The sequence below is a fragment of the Lemur catta genome, chromosome 3 (assembly GCF_020740605.2).
Source record: "Lemur catta isolate mLemCat1 chromosome 3, mLemCat1.pri, whole genome shotgun sequence".
Classification (NCBI taxonomy): Eukaryota; Metazoa; Chordata; class Mammalia; order Primates; family Lemuridae; genus Lemur; species Lemur catta.
In genome coordinates this window covers 21,170,709-21,197,934 of record NC_059130.1, presented here as the reverse complement: position 1 = coordinate 21,197,934, position 27,226 = coordinate 21,170,709, and the positions used below count along the sequence as shown (strand labels likewise).

At 36.1% G+C, this 27,226-nt stretch overlaps 2 protein-coding genes and 1 non-coding gene across 5 annotated transcripts in view; 1 reads left to right on the top strand and 2 right to left on the bottom strand.

The window, feature by feature from the left end:
• SPAG17 (sperm associated antigen 17) overlaps nucleotides 1-13,786 on the top strand; it is a 238,307-nt gene extending 224,521 nt beyond the window's left edge. Inside the window, exons 48-49 of the mRNA XM_045546928.1 lie at nucleotides 1,359-1,503; nucleotides 13,362-13,786. Of these exons, the coding sequence (XP_045402884.1) occupies nucleotides 1,359-1,498 (140 nt within the window). The 3' untranslated portion in view covers nucleotides 1,499-1,503; nucleotides 13,362-13,786. The remainder of the gene's footprint in view (nucleotides 1-1,358; nucleotides 1,504-13,361) is intronic.
• Nucleotides 7,514-27,226, bottom strand: part of WDR3 (WD repeat domain 3) — a 28,343-nt gene continuing 8,630 nt past the window's right edge. For all 3 annotated transcript variants that reach the window (XM_045546921.1, XM_045546922.1, XM_045546920.1), the window contains exons 6-27: nucleotides 26,943-27,038; nucleotides 25,899-26,012; nucleotides 25,617-25,718; nucleotides 24,706-24,803; nucleotides 24,026-24,133; nucleotides 23,269-23,499; nucleotides 20,813-20,906; nucleotides 18,905-19,006; nucleotides 17,518-17,603; nucleotides 17,226-17,361; nucleotides 16,395-16,451; nucleotides 15,442-15,542; nucleotides 15,110-15,221; nucleotides 14,848-14,982; nucleotides 14,516-14,566; nucleotides 13,914-13,979; nucleotides 13,312-13,404; nucleotides 12,794-12,841; nucleotides 12,091-12,134; nucleotides 10,124-10,252; nucleotides 8,562-8,655; nucleotides 7,514-8,268 (exon numbers count right to left, since the gene is read on the bottom strand). In XM_045546921.1, coding sequence (XP_045402877.1) covers nucleotides 8,113-8,268; nucleotides 8,562-8,655; nucleotides 10,124-10,252; nucleotides 12,091-12,134; nucleotides 12,794-12,841; nucleotides 13,312-13,404; nucleotides 13,914-13,979; nucleotides 14,516-14,566; nucleotides 14,848-14,982; nucleotides 15,110-15,221; nucleotides 15,442-15,542; nucleotides 16,395-16,451; nucleotides 17,226-17,361; nucleotides 17,518-17,603; nucleotides 18,905-19,006; nucleotides 20,813-20,906; nucleotides 23,269-23,499; nucleotides 24,026-24,133; nucleotides 24,706-24,803; nucleotides 25,617-25,718; nucleotides 25,899-26,012; nucleotides 26,943-27,038 — 2,253 coding nt within the window. In that variant the 3' untranslated portion in view covers nucleotides 7,514-8,112. The remainder of the gene's footprint in view (nucleotides 8,269-8,561; nucleotides 8,656-10,123; nucleotides 10,253-12,090; nucleotides 12,135-12,793; nucleotides 12,842-13,311; nucleotides 13,405-13,913; nucleotides 13,980-14,515; nucleotides 14,567-14,847; nucleotides 14,983-15,109; nucleotides 15,222-15,441; nucleotides 15,543-16,394; nucleotides 16,452-17,225; nucleotides 17,362-17,517; nucleotides 17,604-18,904; nucleotides 19,007-20,812; nucleotides 20,907-23,268; nucleotides 23,500-24,025; nucleotides 24,134-24,705; nucleotides 24,804-25,616; nucleotides 25,719-25,898; nucleotides 26,013-26,942; nucleotides 27,039-27,226) is intronic.
• Nucleotides 11,732-11,870, bottom strand: LOC123636296. The gene has a single exon (XR_006734486.1). It is a non-coding gene; the product is annotated as a small Cajal body-specific RNA 11 (non-coding RNA).

Sequence of the window (27,226 nt, the reverse complement as noted above, 5' to 3'; positions counted from 1 at the left end):
TCAAGGAAAAACTGGACATAGTTGACAGATGCTATAGAGATGTTAAAGAGAATTCAGATTTAAATAAGACTGCTAAATTTGGTTGGGACAAAAACTATTAATAAATTGCAAAAGATGACCAGGTATTTCTCTTTCAAGAAAATTGAAAGAGCAAGAGAATATGGTACCTCAAGGATGCAACAGAGTAAAGAAGGGACTTCCAGTTGAGTGTAGACCTAAGTATGTTAGTAGGTTGAAGAGAATGGATCAAAAGAAGAACATTAAGAATATGGATGAGTAGAAGTAATTGAAATTGCAATATTTCAAGAGGGCAAGAGAATAATCAAGAACAGAACCGAAGGGTTAATCTTGGCAAGAGTGAAGGAGAAATGTAGGGGAACTTGTGTCAGATGACCTTGGTTTCAAGATAAATGGAGTTGAGTTCATTTGTTCATTGATTCTTTCAAAGAGCCTCTAATGTGCCAGGTGCTGTTCTAGGCACCAGGGATACAGCAATGAACAAAGGAGAAAGAAATCCCTTCCTCTATTAGCTTACATTCCAGTGGCAGGTCAGACCATACACAAAATAAGTAAAATATGGACTATAATGGTGCTAAGAACAATGGAGAAAAATATTAAGTAGGAAAGGGGTATAGAGAGTGTTAAGGAGGATTACAACTTAGCATAGGGTGGTCAGGAAAGACCTCACTGGGAATGCAATCTCTCTGTATATACTTTTGGAGTAATGATGACAGGGTTCTTCCACTGTGATAGGACACTAACCAAGGAACTATTTTTTTTTCCTCTGGGAATTAAATCAAGCCCCTTACCCTCTTCTCATAGGTTATTAGATGCTGATCCAGAGTACCTGAGTCACTGCTGCTGATCATGGCAACAAAATCATTTGCATTTATGTTAAAACATTTTCTACTTCCTTGCTTATAAAGACTACCTGTCAGTTAAGCACAGATAAATGGAGAAAAGGGTCTTATTAGATCTTTTAACTCCTTCCAGCATCAACAATGATAGTCATAGCCCACTTCCCAAGATCCATCCACTCCCCACTAGGAAAAAAAAAAAAAAAGCATGAGCTCTAATGTGGATGTGGGTTGGGGCTGGTTATGGTGACGGCTCCTTACAGACAGCCAGTCATGGAGGAGAGAAATCCACACCACGGAGAACAGAAAACATTCTAAGACATTGTGATATCCATTCTCCAATCCCTAAGCCTGCGCATGTAGAATTTGCACTAGACAGAAGAGGACCTAAAATTGAACTAATGTTGCTAGAGAAGAGAGACTATGAGTCTAAATGTAATTCGGGTTTATATGTACAAATCATTTAGTCACAAAAAGCATAATCCTTAACCCGTATTTTACCAGTTTTAACAAGCAGCAATTATGATGAGCGACCAAAAGATTTTCCCCAGGGAAAAGAAAATCCCATGATCCAGAGAACTTCTACAATCTCTTCCTCAGCACTTGGAGTCTTCATGTCTCGTAAAGTTTCTCCACATTAGGCCCAGTAAGTAATAGGTGGGAATTTGATTGTCAGCCTTTCAAATTTGAGGCCTTAAATCTTGGGTTTGTTCCCCTATTCTTACAACCAGAAATCAATTAGCCTGACTGAATGAAAATATTTGTTTTAATAACTATAATAGTTACTCTTTCATATATATTATCAAATCTAACCCTCATACTACCTATAAGATAAGATATTAGTTTTCTCACTTGAGAAATAAGGAAACAGAGGCTCAGATAATCTTAAGTGGAAGAAGTAAAAATCTAATCTATTTTAATATGATTCTAAAGTTCATTCTTTTAAGCACTGTATTCATTGTGCAGATAAAAGTTGATCTTACTCTCCAAAAAGCAGTAGCATAAGCACGAACAGCAAGGTGCCCTTTTGGACTTGAGAATTTACAATTAAGCCAGTGGTTTTCAAACTTTTGGACTCAGGACTCCTTTTATATTCTTAAAAATTATTGAGGATCCCAAAGAGTTTTTGTTTATGTAGGTAGTATATATCAGTATTTACCAAATTAGAATTAAAACTGGGAAAATTTTGAAATTTATTTAAAAATACTATACCCGATATGTTAACATATTTAATGAAAAATAACTATTTTCCAAAGCAAAAGTTTCATCAGGAAGTGGCATTGTTTTATATTTTTGCCAATCTCTTTAATGTCCAGTTTGATAGAACATAGCTGGACTCTCACATCTGCTCTGTATTCAATCTGTCACCGTATCACACACATCACACAGCCTCTCGAAAACTCCACCTTATGCCTATGACAGAATAAGAGTAAAAGGCAAATAACATCCTGTATTAGTTTCCTAGTGCTCTGTGACAAATCTGTGTTAGTTTCCTAGGGCTGCCATAACAAAGTAACACAAACCACGTGGCTTAAAACAACAGATATTTATTCTCTTACAGTTCAGAAGTCCAGAGTTCCAAAATCAGGGTGTCTGCAGGGTTGTTTCCTTCTGGAGTGTCTGAGGGATAATTTGTTCTCTGCCTCTCTCCTAGCAATGCTTGGCTTTCCTTGGCTTGTTGCTACCTCACTGCAATCTCTGCCTCTGTCTTCACATGGCATTCTTCCTTCTGTATTTCCCAGTGCCTCTCTCTCTCTCTCTCTCTTCTTATAAGGATTTACTCATTGGATTTAGGGGCTACCCTAATCCGAACGACCTCATCTTAACTTGATTACACCTGTAAAGACTCTATTGACAAAGAAGGTCACAGTCACAGGTTCCATTAGATATGAATCTTGAAGGGACAAACCCAGTAGTCTGTCCTCTGGTCCCTCAAAATTCATGTTCATCCCAGGTGCAAAATATATTCCTCTATTCCAACATTCCCAAAAGTCTTAACCCATTCCAGCATTAATTCTAATCTAAAATCTCATCTAAATATCAACTCACAAAGTTTCAAATTCTCATCATCTAAGTCAGGTATAGGTGGGACTCTGGGTATGACCCATTCTGGCCTCCTTTCTCCATCTATATGCCTGTGAAACTGGAAAACAAGTTGTCAGCTTCTAAAATACAGGGGTGGGACCACCATAGGATAAACATTTCCATTCCAAAAGGGAGAATGTGGAAGAAATAAAGGAGTCACAGTCTAAAGCAAATTTGCAACCAAGCAGAGCAAATTCCATTAAGTTTCAAGGACAGAATTATCATGTGTGGTTCCATCTGCCCTCTGTGCTCATGGAGGTGCCACCAACCCTAGCCCCTAGGCCCTCAAAGGCTCCATTAGCCCCACCCTCTGAGCCCTCAACCTCAGCCTCAGCAGTCCTACCCTCTGGGCAGTCTATTTCCTGCTTATAGAATTCCAGAAAGCTGACAGCCTTGCTTCATTTTGTACTGTCTCTGTCTCCTTCATTCCAGGCTTGCAGTGTCACTGCTGACATAACACCCTCCTTAATCTAGTATGACCTCATCTTAACTAAGTAATTACATTTGCAAAGACCCTATTTCCAGGTAAGTCACATTCACAGAATCCAGGTGGACATGTATTTTGGGGGAACTCTATTAAACCCAATTCACATCTTAATGCTGCAGTCTTGGACTACACTTGGGAACCACTGAATTAAGGCAGGTTTATTTCAGTTCCCATCCATGACTTTCAGAAGTTATCCCAAACTGAGAAGTGGTAAAGTCTGCATCTGTAGCTAGATAATTCTGAAACCATGGAATAGCTTTCAAATAAAGATTCATAATTCCTGTTGGCACCAGTCTATCAAAAGTAATTTCATGAATCTACCTAATAGAAGAAATTTAAGCAATGCTGTCTTTATACCTCTTTGTGTACATTACTGCAGAGTTTTAATGAGATTTAAAAGATGCTGGAACAATAGTAATATATTTTGTGTTTAAGTACTTCACAGTAACTCTAGGGTGGGCACTGTAATAGTCATTTTACAGATGAGGAATCTAAAACAACTAGGTTAAGTAATTTGCTTTATAGAAGCTATATTAGTTATCTATTGCCATGTAATAAATTACCCCAAAACTTAGTGGCTTAAAATAACAAACATTTATGATTTCATAGCTTCTGTGGGTCAGGAATCCAGGCACAGCTCAGTGGGGTTCTCTGACTGAACTGGGGGTGAATTTGCTTTCAAGGTCACTTTAGTTGTAGGCAGGATTCAGTTCCTTGCAGACTGTTAGACTGAGGGCTGCAGTTCCTCCCTTACTGCTGTCTGGAGACCACCCTGAGTTCCTTGCCATGTGGGCCTCTCTAGGGCATCTCACAGCATGGCAGCTTGGTTCATCAGAACACGCGAGCAAGCAAGAAGAGGCTGAGAGTGTGAGCAGGGCAGAATTCACAGAGTTTTATAACCTCATCTTGGATGAGATACACCATTTACTGTATTCTGTTCATTAGAAGCCAGTCATTAGGTCCAGCCCACACTCAAGGGGAAGAGATTACACAAGAGCAGTTACTGCCAGGCTCAATACAAGGGGTGGGCCAAGTGACTGTTACATCATGTGTGCTACGTTCTAAAAACACATCAGGGATACTGGGATCCAAAAAAACCTCAGAAATAAAGTAAAAGAACTTGGAATATATGGAGATATTACCATTAACACATTAACTGCCATGTGAGTTGTGCTTGTTTTGAGCAGGGGGCCTTGTGAAGCATATGTAACTCACACGTCTCTTTACCTTTACCCTTATGAACTATTTTTCAAGTTACATATGACTAACACACAGAAAACAATAAAATATAACAAATTTTTCGGTAAATTAGGAAAGATCATTTTTTTTTCAAAGTTTTTATTCTATTTTCATAATAAACCACTGTGGCCCCAGGGAAAAGAATTTTTCCTAGAATGGCAGTCAATGTGTTAAGAACCTTAGTCCCATCTCAAACTTGGGATCATAAATTATGAGGAAAGGAAGTGGATAGTGGAGGGTATATGTAGCCCAGGTGGCTTTTTGCTAAGCCCCTGACCACAACTCCCCTCTCTTTACCAAGGATGGCCTGGCCTGAAAGGCTGCATTGAGCAAGCTTATCATTTATAGCTGATGTTGTGAGTGGAACCCTAGGTATAGCCCTGTGCCCGGGGGCAGACACCACTGCTTTCTTGGGTACGACCCTAGATTCTCTGCTAGATATTTGTTAGGTTTCCTTGGGATGAGATGTGACTTATGGCACTTGCTGCTAACAAACAATTTAATATCAAATACACAAAGCACCTACCTTCCAGCCAGGGAATCTCAAAATTGCTAAGCATATCTTCTCTAAATGGATGGATATATACATATATAGAGCTTTGAAATAAGCTTAAGTGTTACACCACTAATAAACCATTCGGGAGGCTTTTCTTTATGGCATTACAGAATTTCTAAGGGTAACTTTCTACATTGTTGCAGGAAACATTATTCATTAAATGGTTTCTGTATTAAGGATTATGTAGCCAATAGTTGACAAGTGATTAGAAATCTGCTTGGCTTAAAATTCACTTTTTAATGTACCTGTTGACTTCAAACCTTTAGGGTTAAAGGGTTTCCAGTATTTTGACCAAAAGCTACAATTCAGCTACTTACTGTACACATCACTCTATCACAAGTGCCCCTTCTCTTTGATTAGCGTAACACTTACCAGACAGAAACAACTTTAAATTCCCTAGAACATAAATGGTGGAAAAGCTATGGGAAAACAGCACTTGTTAACATAAGAGCAATTATTAATTACATAAACATCTAGGGTGCCCTTCTGGAACTTGGTTTGGAAACCATCAAAAATGTTAATGGGAAATGCTACAATTTCCTTATGTTCTGATGAACAACTCTAAGAAGCATAAACAAGATATGGATTCAGCCTCTGTTCTCATCAAAAATTCACATTTTTTCAAGAATTAACTCCTCTCTTTGGTGGCAAGAATAGCTGCCTAAACAAGATTGACTCCTTGGAAAGCACCTAGAATGTACCATACTGCCTGTTTTCTTGCCTTTTCATAGTTAAGCCTTCAGGAACTCTATAACAATTCACTTATTTTATTCTGCCCAACAAATAACACCACTGTATTTCTTACTTCACTTCAGTAATTGTGTTACTGCTTAGGAACATTAACAGACTTGTGGTTCGGGACCCAAATTGCCAAGCCACAAGAATTACAGCTCTGAGCTGGGAAGAAAATGGTGGCACCACAACACAGTAACTTAGATGAATCAGACAAATTCATAGAAAGATAAAAACCAAAACTGTCTCAGGAAGATACAGAAAATCTAAACAGACTTACAACAAGGAGTTTGAATTAGTTATTTAAAAACTTGCCACAAAGAAAGCCCAGGCCCAGAGGTATCTGTGTCTCTCTCTTTACCTAGAACATTGCCACCTCCTCAGATCCCTACCCTGAGGATACCCCATTGACCCTTGAACAACATGGGTTTGAACTGTGCCCTTATATGCACATCTTTTTCATAAATATATTTTAAAAATCAGGTTTGAATTGATCCACTTATATGCAAATTTTTTTCAATAAAAATATTTTTTAAAAATTCCAGATTTGTAATAATTTGGAGATGTTTCAGATGAACTTCATAACCTAGGAATACAAAAACATTTTTAAAAAGGTAGGTCATGAATAAAATATGTAGGTACTAGTCTATTTTATCATTTACTGCCATAAAATACAAATTATAAGAAGTTGAAATTTTTGATCAAAATTTACAGACTATACATGATGCAATTTACAGTTGAGAGAAAGGTACACAAACATAAAGATGCATTATTAAATCATAGCTGTGTACAATTAACTGTAGAACATACTGTACTACTTAATAATTTCATAGCCATCCCGTTGCTACTGTGGTGAGCTCAAATGTTGTGAGTATCAACTTAAAATGCTATGTGATGCTAATTATTTCTGAGTAGGCAGTTCCTCTTTCCAGTAAATTGTACATCGTAGTAACAAGTGATCTTTCAAGGTTCTTGTGTATTTTTTTTATCATGTTTAGTGCAATACTGTAAACCTTGAATAAAACCAAGGGACATATATGAAGTGCCACTAGCAATAATGGAAGTGCTCCTAAGAAGCAGAGAAAAGTCATGACATAATAAGAAAAAGTTGAATTGTTTGATATGAACCATAGGTTGAATTCTGCAGCTGCAGTTGCCCACCTTTTCAGATGGGATTCATCTTGTAGACAATGTAAATTTATAGTATTGATAAATACAGTATTGTAAATGTAGTTTCTCTTCCTTATGCTTTTCTTGTAACATTTTCTTTTTTCTAGCTTACTTTAAGAGTACAATATATAATACATATAACACAAAATATGTTAACTGACTGTTAATGTTATTGGCAAGGCTTCCAGTCAACAGTAACCTATGAGTAGTTAAATTTTTTGGAAGTCAAAAGTTATTTTGACTTTGCAGGATGGGGGTGGGGGTCAGTGTCCCTAACCCCCATGTTGCTCAAGGGTCAACTGTATATGTATCTACACACACACACACACACACACACACACACACAGTATATTACTCAGAAACCCAGCAAGGGGTTTGACTACTTAGTTTGACTACTCTTTAATCAGAAACTATTTTATTCAGAAAAGTATAAACAGTAATTAGGATCTTCATATATACAGATATAACAACTTACAGGAGTTAAAGTTTTAAGGAGGCTGTTCTCAATAATTCTTATGGTCCTTTAACTCCAAAAGTCCACGCCACTGCATTTATGGGCAGAGAGCAATCAATCACGTACCTGATTGTCTCAATAGATGGTAAAATACAAAGAAGTAACAAGTCATCTGCCACAAAATATGAAAAACTTTTGAAATGTTAAATTTTACTCCAGTGAGACAAATACCTAATTAAAAAAATTCTTTGCTCCCTGCTAGAATATAAAGCCAACACCTCCTGCAGGGCTTAAGCCTTGAGGGCGCAGAAAAATTTTTTAACTAGTCATGCTTTTTAAATCCAAGAAATGGAGCCAGCCCATAATCCCATGTTGCAATTCCCTAAGGCAAAGCTGGGAACCACATCCTGAGATCTTCTGCAGCATGATCTTCTGTTGTTATTTGGTGTTTTTAAGATGGACACCAACTCTACTGCTGCTTGGGTTTAAAAGTCCTTTTAAGGAATAAGTAGAAAGACACCACATTTCAGTTCTAAGTCAATGTTAAAATTAACTTCTCCCTCTTTTTCCTCTTCCGCTTCTTCTCTTCCAAGTGGCTAGTAGCATCAGCAAAAAACATAACTTCACTTTTTGCCTCACATTCTCTCTTGAGATAATCAAGACCTGCCATGTTGAAGCCGATAACATCCTGGAGAGGCATACAAGAAAGATTAAACAAACTTTCTCCCACGTCAGTTCATTATAGCAGCATACGTGAGTCAGGTGTTACAGGTTAACGTTATTACTCATCCTTTCCTCACTAAGGATTTTTCTGGTGTTTTTTTTTTTCTATTCCTACCAGTTCCAACATAAACAATCTTAAGTACAGATTTATGGCTCATCAGTATGCTAAAGACAAAGCACAGCATATTATATTACTTCTAAGTCACATACACACTAGGATTTTGCCTCATTATAATATCTCTATATAAAGACACTTACCCGGACTTGGGTGACTTTTGAAATAGTTGTTTCCTTTAATTTTTCTATTACTGGCACAAGCATTTGATTGCTAGTGATCTGTCCAAAGTGAATCCTAATAGAAAAACAAAACAGCCAGGTTGCAGAGAGGTTCTGGCCCTACCTGTTCCTTTTAGAAATAGCAAATAGATACAATATCAAAACAACAACAACCAAAAATAGGTTCATTTCATCATATCATGGGAGTACAGGAATGCTTCTAGCAAAAAAAAAAAAAAAAAGGAAAAGAAGTTTCTTTCCCTACTATTCAGTTCAATTTGATGACAAGTTTTAAAATACTATCCTAAACCTATGATACAGTCAACTCATTTAAAAAGCTAATTCTTTCCCGAAAAATTTGCCAGCTGGCCACAGATTTTGACAACAGTATTTTATGGAAAGCTCAAAGACAGAATGAGCCTTCTAAGTAATGCTAACTCAACGAAAATTTTATTAATATTTCTAATAAAGCTAACAGCAAAAAAGAGACAGAACCTTTCATCGGAGAGTCCAACTCTGACCTAGAGTACCAAGGTATCCCTGATGACCATGCCGTATCTACCTGTCAGGTAGTACCCACCTATAACCCTCTGAGATAAGAATTCACAGTGTTTCTCACAGAACCAGTGACACTGATTCAACAGCACATATGCCATTGCCATAAAAAATTATTAATATTGTTACATATGAATTTGTCTTTACAAAGTCACCAAAATTATGAATATGACAACAGAATAATGTAAACATATCATTGTTCTTCTCTTGCCAGTATCCTGATAGAAAAATAAGGAATCGAGGGTTAAGAATCATAAAAACAGATCAATTCACCAAATAACCTATTTAGTCAACTCATTAACTACTTGGCATTAGCTGACCAGTTTTTGTCTTTATAATAATACTTTAAGGAATGTTCAATGTGTCTCTACTCCTGTTCTCTGCTATAACAGCTTGTTCTTATCAATTACATATTAACAAAGAATTCTTCATATTTAAGAACATAGCCTAATGAACATTTTCTCTTTATTTTCCTTAGTTTACCTCTATATATGCCCCTATGTTTCCAGGTGTACCTATAGAGATCTGGAAATATAAACTGATTTCCTTAAAATATTGTTATAAGGATAAACAAAACCAGTTAGCTTACTAAACAGAAAGAAATAAGAAATGAGGCTAACTGACCGTTCAGTAATTGGCTTAAGGCAAACTTAACTAGAACCAGAGCTACTATCTTAGACTGCAACCTATGAATGAGTAGGCATTCCTGAGCAATGTAGTCAACCTAGAGACCTATGAATGAGTAGGCATTCTTGAGCAATGTAGTACCAATACATATTACTCAAACAAGTGGGTCATCACTATCCTTGTTTTAAAGGCAAGACTGATTCCAAAGGATAAGAACATTTTATGTCAAAAAGAGCTAAAATTCAGTCTCTGAAACTAAAACAAGAAGATTTCTTAATCCCAAAGTGCTGACAGCTTCAGTTAAGGCACTAATGAAGCAGTTCTGCTGAACAGACATGGTATTCTTTGGAAAAGGATGTTACCTGAGGAGAAAGAAGAGGCATCTGCATAGAAGTTCAACATCTGAGCCCAGCTGAATGAATTCATTAAAGAGTTTAAGAATGTCTGGGACATAAGAAAAAGGCAGCACAAGTAGAGACTCTTCCAGCTCACTGAAGAAAAAATAAATATGGAAAATGTCACATTTCTTAGCATGGTCAATTTTTAAATCTTTTCCAGTATTATTTTTTCCTACTGATTTTATACTTATAGATCTTCCCCACTTAAAGTTTAAATGTTCATTGTATTCTAGATGATTCTCTCTTTTCAAAATTTTGTTTTTTATATTTAATATTTTAATCTAGTTGGAATGCATTTTGGTCCATGGCATGGTGGGGAAATCTGTTTTCCTCCAAATAAGCAATTTCTCCAAAGGCTTTTGTTGAATATTTCATCCTGATAAGATACTTCCTTTACCATATATTGAATTCTTATATATGACAGAATGTGTTTCAGGGCTTTTAAGTCTATTATGATAAATGACTGATTGATCCTGATACCAATCCTGCACTATTTTAAACTTGCTAATTTTATAGCCTTTTAATCTGGAAGAATAGCTCCCTCTAGAACTAGCTCTAACATCACTTCATCAATTCTAATTAGAAATCTTAAGAAGCTTTCAATTGGGATCACAAATCTAGTAATTAGTTTAGTAAAAATTAAATTTTTAAGACACAGAATCTTCCCATTTTGGAATTTACTGCACCTCCATTAATCAATTTTTTTTTACATTAGTAAAGTTTCATCATCCTCAGACAGGTCTTATTTATTTCTTATAAGAAATATATATAGATATTGTGATTTATTATGAAAATGATAACCTTCAGTAGGTCAAACTCATAAATAAAATCAAAAGGCAAATCACAAATGTAACATTATTCCAAAGATTTATGACAAAGAACATAAAGAATTCTTAAAAACCAGTAACTAAACTACTAAGGAGCAAAAAGAAAAAAATAACTAAAAATCACAAGAAAAAATACAAATGATCAACAAATATGCTGAAATTTTAACTTTATTAATAATCAAAAGAAATGAAAATAATACAATAGCACTCTCTAATTGGCAAAACATTTTTAAAAGCCTGGTAAAAATCAGTACGAGCACTCTGGAAAGTAATTAGGCAATATAAACCTTTAAAAAGCTTATGCCCACTGATCAGTTATTATGCTGCTAGGACTCTACAGAAAAATAATCAATAATGATGACTAAGATTTGTGTTTATAAAGGTGTTCACTGAAGCATTATTGATAATAGCAAAAACTGAGAAACAAATGCAACATCCAATTGTAGTTATTCGTACAATGGAATATTTTGAATTAACTTGATGTGTTTTTGAAGAATATCAATAATGAGCAAATGTTCAGGTAATATGTGAAAAAGAATAGGATACAAAACTGTATATGATTCCAATTGTTTATGTATGCAAACAATAAACCAAAGGAAATAATGCAACAAAAACTGTTAACAGTTGGTACTTCTGATTGAATTATATTATTTCATTACCTTCAACATAAGCTACTACCCTTCATTTGTCCTTTTTTTTCCTCTCTTTTCTTTTTTTTTTCTTCTTACTTCTTTTTTTTTTTTAAATTGTCCTCTCGTGCCTTTAAGAGCCAGCCCTATTCTTAGGACAGCTCTCCTAAACTGAGAGGGAGACTACTGTGTGTCCTGCCAGACTACCCTGTTTGAACTGAGCACAGGGAGCAGAACAAGCATAGGCTAGGACAACATTTGTCCTTCAAAGTATCTCCCTTCATACTTTAGAAGGAGCCTCCTAGTTCTAGTACTTCATAAAAACATTACAATAAATTATTTTTCATCAAAACTTTGACATAGTTAAACCTGTAAGGAAGATAACCATCAATTATAATTCTATTTATTTCACATTCAGATAATCATTTGATAAATGTTACCTGATAGATTATAATAATTGTGCACTAGGACTCACCTTGACTTGATCCCTTTAAAAATCTCTAATACATAGGCTGAAGGCTATAAAGAAAAGATAATACCATTAGTACTAATCTTGGTTGGTTTCTACTAACGCTCTCTAATTTCCATCTCCTGAAAAAACAGGGACCCCTCTCTCTCACTTCAAGTGTTCTAAAATGGCAAGACCTACATGGGCTTACAGTTAGCCATATCTGGGTTTACAATCAAGCTCTGCCCCTTACCAACTATGTTACCTGCTTCCTTACTATAAAATGAAGACACTGACTCACATGATTATTGTGATGAAGGAGACATGCAAGTAATTAGAGATTGCTATTAATAGGTAACATTCTCCCATTCCTCTCCCCCTCTCTCTTCCTTTATCTTATCTGATTTATGTCAATTTCTCCTCCAAAGGCTTATTCCAAAGTTCATTTAGATGAACAGAATCTTCAGAGGGCCTTTGATACTGAACACAAGTAAGCACTAGAAAACAGAAGAATGCTGGGTCAGTCCAACCAAAAAGCCTGGCTTGGGAAGTTATGCTAAAGTGGTCCTTTTGAAAAACAAAATATCCTAGAGGATGGCAAGATTCAAGAGATTTTTAAAGCAAAGTATTTCCCAATATATTCCCACAAACAATACTTCTTCACTTCCTCTCTTGTCCCTGAAAGTAACCTCTGCATAACCAACGGGAAACTGTTAGACGTTCTACTCACTGAGATATTGCCATAAGCCATCAGGATGGGGTTGATGGGAAGAGGAACCTATGAAGAAATTAATAAATCAAGTCATTAAAAAAATGAGACTTTGGTAGTGCTTGTCACAGACAGGGAGCTAACAGTATTTTACAATTTTGAAAAGAGAAAAGAGATCCTAAAAACTGAAAGAATCTAAAAGAATTAGCAGGCCTGTTAGTTTCTGAAGTACTTGTGAATGAGTCTGGACAATGCAGTTTATCTAAAATGAGTTACTCTGCCTCCCAAACCAAAGTAGGACCATGAGTTTCTACTCAATACAATAATCAACCCAATCTATAATTTCCTGTCCTCTTTTTATTCAGCCAAGTTTTCTTCCTCCCATAATTCCTTGATTTCTTCCAATATTTGAGTTAGAAAAGATAGTACTGCATTTATCTCACATCCTGATCTTAATCAATATAAACCTGAAACAGTGTTTTCTTCTCGGGAATTCTATTTATAAATATTTCCCAGAGCATAACAATGTACGATCTTACCTCTTTCCCTGCAGCTTTACAAATGGCTTTGTGTTCTTTCATTTTTGCAGTTTCTTCTCGGTATAGCTCAATAGCCTCCATGATCCTCTCAGCCTACACGAATGATGACAAAGGATATCGTCATTGCAACATACTCCATCATCCCAGGATACTACAATTGGAAGGCCTGACTAGAAATTTACCTAACGAAGTAGCCTGAATCAGTTTAATAAAGATGTGCCAATAGAGTGCCTAACAGCATTTAAAGACATCTTTGGTTTCTTTTCTTAATTTACAGAGAGGAGACTAAGTGTCATGGACTCAGGTGAGACCACATCTAGACATCTTGAATAAGGCAGTTCCCGGGAACATCTGAAAGGTGCTACCTAACTTTCAGAAGGAGATCAAGCTTTTCTTTCTAGAAATCAAACATGCACTGATCAAATTCAGGACTACTCTTGTCCTTGGTTCCAAGGGAAAAAAATCAGAAGTTATGATCTCCATCTTTAAATTTCATCAACCTTTTGCCATAAAATGGCTATTTGGTTAATACAGAAGAAGATTTTTACTAAGCAGTTGAATTCCTATTAAACAATGAGATGCTACATTCTACATTAACTTACTGCTTTGACTGTTTCAATAGTTTTCTTTCCAGTAAAGTAATTGTCACCTTGAGTCTCCCCTGGAACCTGCCAGAAACAAAGAGATCCTTGACCAATATCATCAACAAGAGTTAAAGAGCCAATAAATTTATCTTACATCCATAGAATAAGTATTATTTATTATTTTATGAAAATGATAACACAATGTTATTAGCTACCATTAATTGAGTACTTAGTAAGGACCAGACACTATGTTAAGCAGTTTCTATGTATGATCATAATAATATCCTGTAAATGTTTAAAAATAATGTCCAATTTCTCAAATTTTTTCTGATTTTTATTTTTAGGTCCTACAGTGACCTAAATAATTCCCTAAATCCTCCTTAAGAAAAAAAAAGCCAGAATGACAATTATTCAATACCAAATTTGGTCAATCACTTGTCCCACAAAATTAGGATATGCAGTTGAATAAAAAGGAACACAGAGATTCTTCTTCATATCAGCTGGTGAGGCCTTCGGCATCCAGCCCAAATTCTAATTCTATTAGAAATTCTTGAAATTCAAGCAAATTTCAATAAGATAATTTTAAGTCATAATCTCAGGATCCCAAAAAATTTACTTACTGCTGGTTGGTCTTCTTTGGACACACTCTCCTCATATTCTGCTTCCCTTTGCTGCCACAAGATAGATATAAGTTAATTTGAGAGAAAAAAAACATACTCTCCACATAAAGAGAAATGAGACAGTGAGGAGCTGCTGCTTTTGAAACACAATCCCCTAATGGCATCTTTGTCTCTGCCTAACTTCTGAAATGTGTGACAATGGTCTTGGAAACATCTCCTGTGGGTTCTTGGATTTGCACGGAATGAGGTATGACTGCACTAGAAGAAAATTTCAACCGGCACAGCCTGTCAGATACACACAAGCATATTTGAAACCAGTCTAAAGTCTTTACCATCTCCCTTTCTTCCTCAAGGATAAGAGGCTCCCTTGTTCTCTCCCAAAGTCTCAGAGATTTGTCATGGGATGATGATACAATATAGTCTCCATTGGGGCTTACAGCCAAACACCATATTTCCTGGTGGTGCCCCTGGAGAAAAAAAAACAAAAACAAAAACCCAGGTAAGAATAGCTCATTCATGGACTGCTACCTGCTTATATTAGCAGGTAACGAAACATTCTGAAGTAGCAAGGAAGCGAAGCAGGCAAGAGGTTACCTCCAGAGTCTGTATGTGTTCAAATTTGTCCGCATCCCATTGCTTAATCTTACGGTCTTTCCCAGCAGTGAAAAAGAGGTGAGACTTGGGTACAAACTGTAGGTACATCACACTGAAAAGTGAGAGGAGTATTCAAATGTCATTAAATTCCACGTTAGTAAAATGAGTCTTACAAACACAAATAGCTTTTGACTAGCTAGTTCTTAAGTGTCTATGTTTTAGAACTTTGAATTTATCACCGTCTGAAAACACTAAATAACAGACATAAATGCTCTAGGGAAATGCTGCTTACAGGTGACTCCAAGGTAGACCTTTGAAAAGACTACACCTACCTGTCATCATGTGCAAAGAGAGACTTGTGGCAGTCCCCAAAGTCCAAACCCCAGATTTTCACATTTCTGTCAGCAGACCCAGTTGCTATTAGTGCTCCATCCTATGAGAAACAGAAGTAAAACATTACGTGATACCTGAATTCTGTAAGTTAGATAAATAAAACCTAACCAGAATGCTTAACCCATTTCGTTCAAAAACAGTGTAATAAAGCCAAAAAAAAATTATTTCATCTCTCTACTAAGAACATTTCATTCTTTACTTTTACCTACAGAGCTACTTAAGAATCTCCTAGAATGTTTATGACCTAGCCTTGCATCCCACATTCTCTATCATTATTTCTCATATCTTTCCTATTTCCATGCTTGGTTCAAATGGTTGTTAACATAACAAAAAAATTAGAAATGTTTAACACTGTAACTTAACTATTAGCGCACTGATCACAGACAGCTATGAGGCCAATTCCTTTCACATAAAATATACATTGTTTTTAAATATACAATTTACTCCTACTCATAACTAGACATTGGAAAAAAATTTTAGTTAAGAGACTAAATGTATACATAGTGCAAGATACCATAAATAATATGGTATAAATATAAAGCCTAGTTCCTTCTTCCTCACCAATATTATCCTTCAGAACAAAAGGGAATACATTTTAGAAAGTCTTTAATATTCTAGGGTACTCTACCAATTAGAGTATTTTAGACAACAAAGTAGAATTTGGGAGTTAATGAGGATTAGCTGAGATATTTGTAAAATTATTCTGAAAACATTAAAAGTAACATATATATTTAAGATATAACATTAATTTGTAACGTTTTGGATAAAATCAGATATACAACAAAATGATAACAATAAGTACTCTAAAATGAAAACAGCAAGCCAAGAACTAAGAAAGTGTGTGCTTTAGAAAAGATGACTTGTTACTAGACACTATTTAAACTTTACTTACATAGGAGATGTCCATGCATATAACAGGCAGTTTGTGTCCATAAAGTGAGAGAAAAAACTAAACATTGAAAAAAAAAGAACATAAATAATTCATGTCTGCCTATGAAATATAAGTATAATTTATTACATTTGGGTCTAAAATGTAACTTTAGAATACAAGACTAAACACATTTTTGGATTCCCTTATGTCTATACTTTCAAAGATGACAATTAAGCCACTAAAGACAGCTTGTTAAGAGTACTTCTGTCCACTATACAGACCCTGCATGCACTTGCCAAGAATACTGCAATGTAGTGGAGGAAAGGAGGCTTCCAGAAGCTTACCGCCTCAGTCAGAATATGGCACAGAGATGTTCTCTGATCTCTTCATTGAGAAGACTCTGGGGCACTTGTCTCTCAAAAATATTCCCAAGCCCATCCTAATCCTACCAACTCTGGGTGTAAAGCCTAGTAATGTATAGTTTTAAAAGTAATCCAAATGATTGGATTTTAAAAGCAACCCAAATGACTATCCTGATGTATAGTCAAGTATGAAATCATTGCCTAGGACACATAGCAATGCTCTTAATATGACTGGCTACAACAAAATTTTCTGTCTACAAGATTTTCTGAACATGTAAAATATAACTTACTTTAAATAAAATTTATGAACCTTAGAATTTTTAAAAACAATGCTAGCTTCTCTAGTGCACTTACAATGCTGTGATTTGCACACAAATTTTTAGAAACATACTACTGTTGTTGGGCACAGTCAAGGTCACTTCTTTATAGTCTTAACCTAAATTCTTAAGGCTAGTCAGAAAGAAAACATTCCCAGGCATAATCACTATACCTTTAAAGTGTCGACATAGAAAATTTTCACAGTACAGTCCAGCAAAGACACTGCCAACAGCTTTTGATTGGGAGAGTAACTGACACACAGAACATCTTCATCTAATTGCAAGGTTCGAGTATGCTTCACAGAAAGTCTAACACCACAGAAAACATCAAGAAAAAAATAAACAAATTAGTATACAAACACATAGGATTCCTAACTCCCTAGAGTACAACAGAGACACATAAAGCCATTCAATGGCTCCCCATTTTCATTCCAAAAAAAATGGACACAAAAGATGTCTACTAACCTCTTTTGGGTACTATTTTCATCTTTCACCAACTCAAAATCCCAGAACTTGACAGATTTATCTGCACCACCTGTCACAAAGCCACGCTAAAAATCAAACGACATTTCAGTTAAAAATTATTTTAGCATAAAAACCTTGCTAAGACACATCAAAATAGTGTAAAAAAACATTTTTTTTTTTTTCTTTAATGGCATGGGGTAAGAATTAAGAAAAATGTGGTTCTCCCTAATCTCTTTCAGTACTCTTTTGGGTCTGCTGCCGCAGGCCTTACTTGAGAATTCCTACCACAGACTAACATAAACAGAGATGATAACAAAACATTCTAGTTATACTCTTGTTAGCATCAGAAAGAAAAGCTTTTAGTGAACACTGGGGAGTTTTTTGTTCTACCTAAGTGATGAGAGTCAAAAAAGAATTGGCTATAAAGCAGTAAAACTAGTTGTGACAATTATACATAGAATAGATCATCTAAGTCTGTTTAAAGAATTCACTTCAGAAGGTTTTAAGTTTATTCCGGCAACGTCCCAGCTTAAAACATTTTGAAACTGTTTTCCAGTATCAGAAAACCATATCTCAAGTGTCTATTCTGCCATCTCATAGATTTATAACACCAGAAACAGCCTTTCTATGATCTTTAGTTTTGCTGAAAGACCACGTAGTTTATGAAAAGGACAGAACACTCTACAAATGCAAGATGTTATTATTATCTGAAAATCATAACTGTTTTGTTTGGATCCCAAATGGCATTAACCACTCTACACTCCAGAGTTAGTTTTTTCTAAAACTAAGATCTGCTTTCAATGGGGAAAAATTTTCTACCATTGAGAATGTTCAAATAAATGGACAAAAATTTCTTAAGGTATTGTCAAAACAAAAAAATCTCAAAATGTGTGATCAACAGCATCATTACTAGAATAAGTATACAGTTCTCCAGGGTGACTCCTTTGAAGGAAAGCATGCATTTATTGACTTGTAAAGGCTGACATATTTGCTTAAAATACTAGACTTATATCATCATGGATGTTTGGACAAAAAGGAGAACAGAAAAGTATACTCTACTCTCTGCATTGTGTTGCCCAAAAGAATATTCTGCCTTAAGAAGTATCACAAACGACTGATAAAAAAATCATGAGTAAGCAATCTGATGTCATGTTGCTGGTGACCAAGAGCAGCTGAACAAGAATACATTTCATAATGACAGCTATTCATAATACCAGGTACATATGAGAAGGCATCATATGTGAAATCTAAAGATTAGACAAAAAAATAGGCTTTCTTCAAAGAAACCTTGAGAGAAGTCTTTCTTAGCAGCAGTAAAACTTGATACAAGAATAGGCAAATGTAGCCAGAGGGCTGAACTCCAGAGGTTTAAATCTGGTTTGGTTACCTGATCTGGAGAGAGAGACATGGACCATAAAGCTCCATCGTGTGCATCTATCGTCTCCAGCAGATTCCCTGAGGCCAAGTCATAAAGCTGCAGCTTCCCTGTCTAGGAAAACACAAAATGAGCACAGTTCTAGTAAGCATACCTACCACCTCCACGATTCTTGCCTGCACAATTTAGAAAAGATTTCACAACCAAGCTGCAACGATGTGATCTACTGCTTAGGAAATAGAGCCCACATCCCACGCTCTGTATTCTCTTTCTAATTAAATGCTATTAAATCCCCAACTGGCATGCTGAGTTAACTTTGGCAAGGCTGTCTTTAAAGTTTAATCAATCCTTTTAAGTGAACTATCCTCTATAGTCACTCACTGGTTTAACTAACTCTTCCTCATCTAGTCTTGGTTTCCTCCTCTACAACACACTGACAACGAGAAATAGAGATCTCCCTACAATGCTAGGGAGGGCAATGAACTAAAATAGATAAATAAATAAATAGATCAGAATGGCATAGAAAACAATCACTCCATAACCGCTGTTTAGAGGCCTGTATATGCCATGGTCAAGTCGTCAGCATGTTAACACACACACAGAGGCAAAGGTTGCTCTATGACGAGCTTGTGCACGATGTAATGCAAAAAGCATAAGCCAGAGGCGTGAGTCCTAGTCTGCCTCTTTCCAACTTTGTGACCCCATGAACCTATTTTTTCATCTATAAAACGGAGTTTATATCACCAAGGTCACGAAAATGTTGAGTATTAAATGAGATAATGTACATTAACTACCTAGCACAGAAAGTTAGCCAGGAATTGCATTTTAGTCATATGTAGTCTTCAAAGTAATTTGCAAAATGCTTTCTCAACAGCAAATCTCAGGTGAACTTTGTTGAAAGAATGAATAATGAGGGAAACTTTTAATTGAAATGTGAATACAATTTCCCTGACATTGACCCTAAAATCTCTCTAGCCTATTTTATAGTTTTTGTTGGGCAAGAAATATCCACTGTGATACACAAGTTTCCTAATAAAATTCATGCACATATGGCATTGGTTTATGGGTATAATGACAGATACTTAGAAAGCACTTTTCAAAACATTTCAGACCTTATTCCATTTTATTCTCAACACTAGTACTACTACTACTGCCTCTTCTACTAGCTCTATTGTCTACTAGTTATTTGCTATGGGCCAGTCTCTGTACTAAGTGCTTTACATAATTCATCCCAGTGAAGTAGATTAACATAATTTTACATGAGAAAAACAAAGCTAACAGGGTTAAGTAATTTGCCCAAAAGGTCACATAACTAGTAAGTGGCAGAGCCTGGATTCAAAAGTAGATCCACTGGATGCAAAAGCTGCAGTCAAAAAGCAAGCGTCATCATCTCATTATATAGATGAAGAAACATACTATGAGAAGTTATGTGACTTGTCCCAAATTATTCATTTTCTAAAGGAGAGAATCTAGATTCAAATCCATGTCGCTTATTTCCACATGGTTGTCTCCCAATGTGATTAGCAACTAGGAACGAGGACTTGATCAGTTTGGCTTTATTGAATGCTTCTGTCTGCCAAGCCTGATACTAGGTACTTAATATATTTTATCATTAATTAAAACACAATTACATATGTGCCCATAAAATGATGCAGGGTTGATCACCAAAATGTTAATGGTAGTTATCTCAGGGTCACGATTTTAATTTTCTCTCTCGTAATTTGACATATGGTCTAATTTTTAACAAATAAAGAAAATGAAACTTACAAAAACCCACAAAAAATGGCAATGAACAAATATCCTCCCATATTACCTAGCTCTAATACATTCCCAATATTAAAAAGGAAGTAGATTTCTCAAACAACTTTAAGAATAGTAGGTAGAAAAGCCCCAGAAATCCAAGAAAACATCTCAATTTACCTTTGTTCCTATAACCACCTGCCTATCACCAGGCACAAAGAATGAACAAAGTGCATATTCACAGGTCATCGTGCGAATACATTGCAGTGTAGACCTGTGAGAAAGAAGGAATAGAGAACTCATGTTAAGAGAACCTGCTTCCCCATCTTAGAGGTAAGTGTGTACATTTCAATGCACACTTAGCCACGCAGAGATCAACCAAAAGAAGACAAAAGTCTTAAAAACCCTTGGCTCAGACCCAATTACAGTCAAAAGAGAAAATGTTAAACACCACCAAACTTTTTTATCTTTGTAAGGACGTCCTAATTCTATGGAGCAGAGATTATACAAAAGCAAGGTAGAAAGAAGTATCTGCTGGGCTCCAAGGAGCCCAATATGCCATTATCAAGAAGTAAGTGAGCCTGAAGGATTGCAGGTCAAATCAGAATATCATTACACATCCCTACAAGTAAAGTTCATTTTATAGGACCATAAATATTCATCTACTCAACAGATATATATGAGATACCCACTTCATTCAACAAACACTTACTGAATGCCCACAACACTCCAGGCACTGTTCTAGGTGCTGGAGATTTAACAGCGGATAAAATAGAAGCAGTCCCTAACTTCATAAAGCTTAACATTCTTCAGGAATGATAAATACACAAATATTGGGTATATCAGATAACAGTAGATGCTATGGAGAAACACAGTGCTGGGTAAAGGGGATGAAGAGTGCAAGGGGTAGGGAAAGGATGACAGGAATGTCATCTGATAAGAAGACAGGGAAAAAACCTACAGACTCATGGGGAAGAGGTCCTAGGCAGAAAGAACAGGAAGCAGAAAAGCCATGAGGCAGGCACATTCTTACTGTGTTTAAGGGATAGCACGAAGGCCACTTGGCTCTAGGAAAGCAGAGAGTAGTAAGAGATAACAGTAAGGACACTGGCTTTTACAGTGAGAAGGAACTATTGGAAGTGATCTAGCTTCCATTATAAAAGATTACACTGGCTACTGTGTTGAGAATGGATTACAGAGGGGCAAGCAAGGACGCAGGGAGACCAGTCAGGGGGTATTAACAATAACCCAGATGAGAGAAGGGGGTGGTTTGAATTGGGGTGGTGGCAGTGCAGGTGGTGAGAAGTGGTAGGATGAGCTCTGAAGGTCGAGCTGGTAAGACTTGCTAATGGAGTGGATGGATATGGGATCTGAGAAAGAATGAAGGATGGCTTCAAGGATTTAGGCTGGAACTAATAGTAGGAAGTAATTCTTTACTAAGATGGGAAGTCTGCAGGAACAGCAGGTGGGGAGATTTTTGGAGAAATTAAGATCTTAATTTGGTTTGGAAAATATAAAAGTTTGAGATGCTTAATTAGACATCTGAGTGGTGATACAAACAATTCAGATATGTCAGTCTGATGATGTTCAAAGCAGAGACTAAAGCTAGATATAAATTTACGTGTCATCATATAGAGAAAGTTACATGACTAGAGATCACATAAAGTGAGTTTAGATAGGGAAAAGGTCCAAACACTTCACCCTGAAGCGCTCTAACATTTAGAGGACATAAAGATAAGAAGGATCCAGCTAGGACTGAGAAGAAACTGCCAGCAAGGAAAGGGGAAATAATGAAAACCAAAGAAAGTGTTTCATAAAGAGGAAGTTACCAATTCAAGAGCATGAAATGAAGCTTACAGATCACTGGATTTAGAAACATGATCACTGATGACATGACAAGAACTATTTTGGTAAAATGAGAGGGATAAAAGCCTGATGGGACACAGATGAAGACAGAATGGAGAACAGAAATCAGAGAACTCAGCAGTAACCAGAGAGTAACACAGGGTTGAGAGGATCATTATCATTTTTAAGATGGGAGATATTATTACACATGTGCATGCTCATGGAAAAATTGCTAAAAGAGGAGAGAAGACATCAAATACAAGCTGTGGTCAGCTTTGTTTAGGAGCACCAACATAGTAATGAGGAAAGAAAATTACACAGCTAAATTGGCAAATATAATAGGAGCATATGAATGTTCTCTTTTGGATGCTTTCATTTTTTTCAGTGAACTAGGAAGCATGGTCTCAGCTTAAAGGTGTCAGAGGTATTGGAAGGAAAGCTGTCAAACAATCATCTAGAAATTTGGGTAAAACCACTGGGTATTACTAAAAATCTACTGTTTTGTTTTTTTTTAATTTAAAGAGTAGGCTGTATAGTTGTGTGTTTTTCTCTAGCCAAGGACAGCTACAAGCTCCACATATGGAATAAGTTTGCATTTTTTTGCACCACATTTAAAAAGGCAACTTTTTCTACTGTAAACTCCACAGCAAAATGCACTGAAGATATATTTTGAGAGAATTGTATTTAGGGCCTTAAGAAGCTAATAACTAACCATCAAGAGTACCCAAAAAATATTTCAAAGGAAAGAAACTACTACTGGGTAAAGCTATAGGAAACATCATTTCACAAACCTGTTCCATATCTTAATGGAATCAGCTGCTGCTGAAAGGACAGCAATATTGTCTGAGCTGAATGACAAAGTCCGTACATCACTGCGATGACCCCCAATGGTGATTCTGCTTGTCCTGACAGGCTGAGGAGTAGGCAAGAACGGATTTAAGGAATACAATTCCACCATGTTGTTTTGCAGCAGGAAGACAGCCTTTAACTCTCCTTGGGGTGAATGAATCAGGTCAAAGGATCTGCATGGGAAAATAATCATAAATGTTCTAGTTACCATCTTTGCTCACAAGGTTAACTTTTTCTAGAGGAAAGGCCTTACAATGTCCCCAGTCTATATGAAGTTTGGACAAATATTAATACAAAGAATTTTATAAATAAGAGCACTCTGGATACTGTGTAGTTGGGTATAGTCTTTTAAGTCAAAAACATCTGGGCTCAGATCCTGTTTCTGACATATACCTTGTTTTTGTGTATGTATTTTTCATAAGTGACCTTACTACATCCTTTCTGAACATAGGATATACATTTTTTTTCAATTGGCAGCAGGAAAGGACAGTAAATGAATAGCTAAAAGGTATAATAATCCAAATATGAGATAAGTAGGCCCACGGTGAGGGCAATAGAAGCAAAGTGTAATACAGGTATCTTACAATCACTGTCTCCAAATACACACTTCAAATAGACAGCTTACAAATAGCATGAAGAAGTCAATATTACTTTGTAGCTTACTATTTCTCTGATTTCAGATAATTTATTTTTACTCACTTGATTTTGGCAGAAGTTTTAATATTAGCCACCCTTTGGATTTCATCTTTCAGAGTCATTTCAACATTGATTTCAAGGTCTTCCTCTTCCCCTTTGCAAGAATTCAGCCTAGAGGGGGGAAAAAAAGTATCACAATATCATTTTTTTAGAAGCACCTTTGCTCTTACTTGAGTTCAAAATCTGGCCCCAGCACCAACAATCTGTGTGATTCTGAGAAAGTCACTTAACCATAAAGGATTATCATAAGAATTAAACAGTGCAGTGAATGTGGAAATGGTTTCTAAACTACAGTGCCATAAAGTATTATTTCACTTAATAGGTGTCCTCAAAAAATGGATTCTGAGTGCAACAACTCAAACAAATTTCTGGAACAACTCTTTGTAATTCAAATGATTCCACTGAAATGTTTCTGGCATACTTTTCTAACTTCAGGACTTAAAAAAAAACTCATTAACCCACACCTAACAATCCAACCATGTCAAATAAACCAGAGTAGCTCTCAAAAGATTTGCCAAATCAGTTGACTTTTTATCTCTTTGAGACTTGATAAACTTGGTCTTCTCTAGCTTTTAACAGGAACTGGTAATAGACTAAATATTTCTTTAAGGAAGTCAGTTTTTTTCAGTAACACGTGGCCCATCCAGGATGCTTCACTATTAATAAATATTAATAAAACACACTTTGCTTTCTTTCTAGCTTTCTTCATCTTCTTATCCATTTTCTTCTGAATTTCCTCTTTGGAAAGGATATAAAACACTTCTAGTACAGAATCAGTTCCCTAGGAAAGCAAAAGGTTGATATGAGAGGAGAGGCAATTTGTAATTCAGCTTATTCTCAGTAAGAACTAAACAGTAACATTTACTTTTTCTTCCCTTACTAGTTGTAATACCTTAGGCAACTTGTAATCTCTCTGGGTTTGTTGTCTCCTCTGTAAAATGGGGGATACCACTTCCTACTCACAACATTGCTCTGAATACCAAACAATAAGTTAAAGGCTTTTAAATTGTTTAGAAAAGCCAGCATTTAATAAATGGTTGCTAATAATAAAAAAAATAAAAAAAATTGGCCGGGCGCAGTGGCTCATGCCTGTAATCCTAGCACTCTGGGAGGCCGAGGCAGGTGGATCGCTTGAGGTCAGGAGTTTGAGACCAGCCTGAGCAAGAGCGAGACCCCGTCTCTTCTAAAAATAGAAAGAAATTATCTGGACAACTAAAATATATATAAAAAAAATTAGCCGGGCATGGTGGCACATGCCTGTAGTCCCAGCTACTCGGGAGGCTGAGGCAGTAGGATCGCTTAAGCCCAGGAGTTTGAGGTTGCTGTGAGCTAGGCTGACGCCATGGCACTCACTCTAGCCCGGGCAACAAAGCGAGACTCCATCTCAAACAAAAATAAAAATAAAAATAAATAAATAAATAAAATTATTTTTTTGTTGTTATGCTGAGAGAAGCTAGAGATTATAGGTCCAGTTAGTATCCTATAATGAATTACTAACGTGATTTAAAAAATTCATCTCTACACTGAATAGGAAAGAAGAATGAGTATCTGAAAGGAACAGCCTATTCCTTGTTATTTTCTCCTAAGTACTTACATGGCAAGCAAGAATCCTGCCTGTCTTGTCAATTGCGAGGTTCACAACTCTGTCTCTTCCTTCTCGTATTATGGAACCAGCTTTTCTGCATGAAAGGATTCGCTACAGAAGCAGCAAGAGAAGGTTAAATGTAAGTTCTGCTAAACCTATGAAAGGATATAGCTCTAATAAATGTAGGTGACAAAAATATTCCCTAAAATAATGACAAGAATTGCAATCTGCAATTCTCATTTTTCCCACTATTCAACTTTAAAGATTAAAAAAAAAAAAAAGACGAATTACATCCACAGGAGCTTCATCCATCTCAACAGTCCCATCCTCTGCTTCAAGAGTGGCCTGTATTCCAGGAGAAGATCCTTTGATTTTCTTAGGCTCTGGTTCTTCCAAGTCCTCGATCTGTTTTATAAAAATGGGAAAATAAAAGCTGAAATAACATGTTTCAGGGAGTGACTCTTAACCCTAATGACTTTGAAACCTTTCCTATGGCCACTAATAGCTTCCATTCAGTTACCTCTCTGATCAAATCTCTTCAATGGCTGGACAGGCACAAAAATTTATTAAAAACTGACAATAACATATACAAACAAAACATTATTCATTATACTATCTCCAATAACTTTCTATAGTAGAAGGACTATTGTTTCAGCGATAGTAGTGAAAAAATGACCCACTCTTCATTAACTTTAAAACTTTCTCTGTTCTTAGGTGAAAGGTCTACCATGTTCTAAAGGGAAAGATTCACAATGGCATTAGGAATTGCAAAGGCATTGTAAGAAAGGTTATATTTTCTCCTTGAACAAAAAAAAGAAAAACTCTCACCTATTAATGTAGAACCCATCAAAATGGCTACTGGATACAACATCACACACCTATCTCTAGCTAAACCTAAGGTCCATAACCTTTTTTTTTTCTACACAAATTCTTTGAGTATCTGAGAAAAAATTATGGATCTTCTCAGAATATACATATTTATAAACACATAAATCCTACATAGATTTTTGAGGAGAAAGGTTCATAGGTACTCTGAAGTCAATCCATGGACACCCAAAGGTCCAGCAATATCATGCTAAGAATGCCACAAACTAAAACATTAGCATTACCAGAAGCTGTAAGCCTAAAGCTACCCTTCTTCTCAGCTAAAATAAGTGAGGGCAATAAGCACACAATGAAGAAAACCTTCATTTAACAATTGCAGGTTATCAATGTGATTATGAATTCCTTCTAGTACTATGTGAAGAACTTAATAATTACATCTGATTCTAAACACAATGAGCCTATAAAACTATTAAAACATGACATTGCCCATGATCCAAAAAAAGTAATTACCTCTTGCAGATAGGTTATGTCCCAAGCCCTCAGTTCACTGTCTGAGGCCCCAGTGATGAGTCGCTTTTCTTCTGACACCAGAACCAACCCCCATACCTACAGAGTATAACAAGATTCAAATTATATGATTTTTAAGAGATTCCAGGTTATATAAAGTGATGTTCCAAAAGTACACTGTAGTGAAATTTCTTTGGCAATTCAAAGTCAAAGAAAAGGCATATTAAGGCAAACCTTTCAAAATGCACTAACAGAAATCTCACTTTTACAGAGAAAAAAATGGCCTG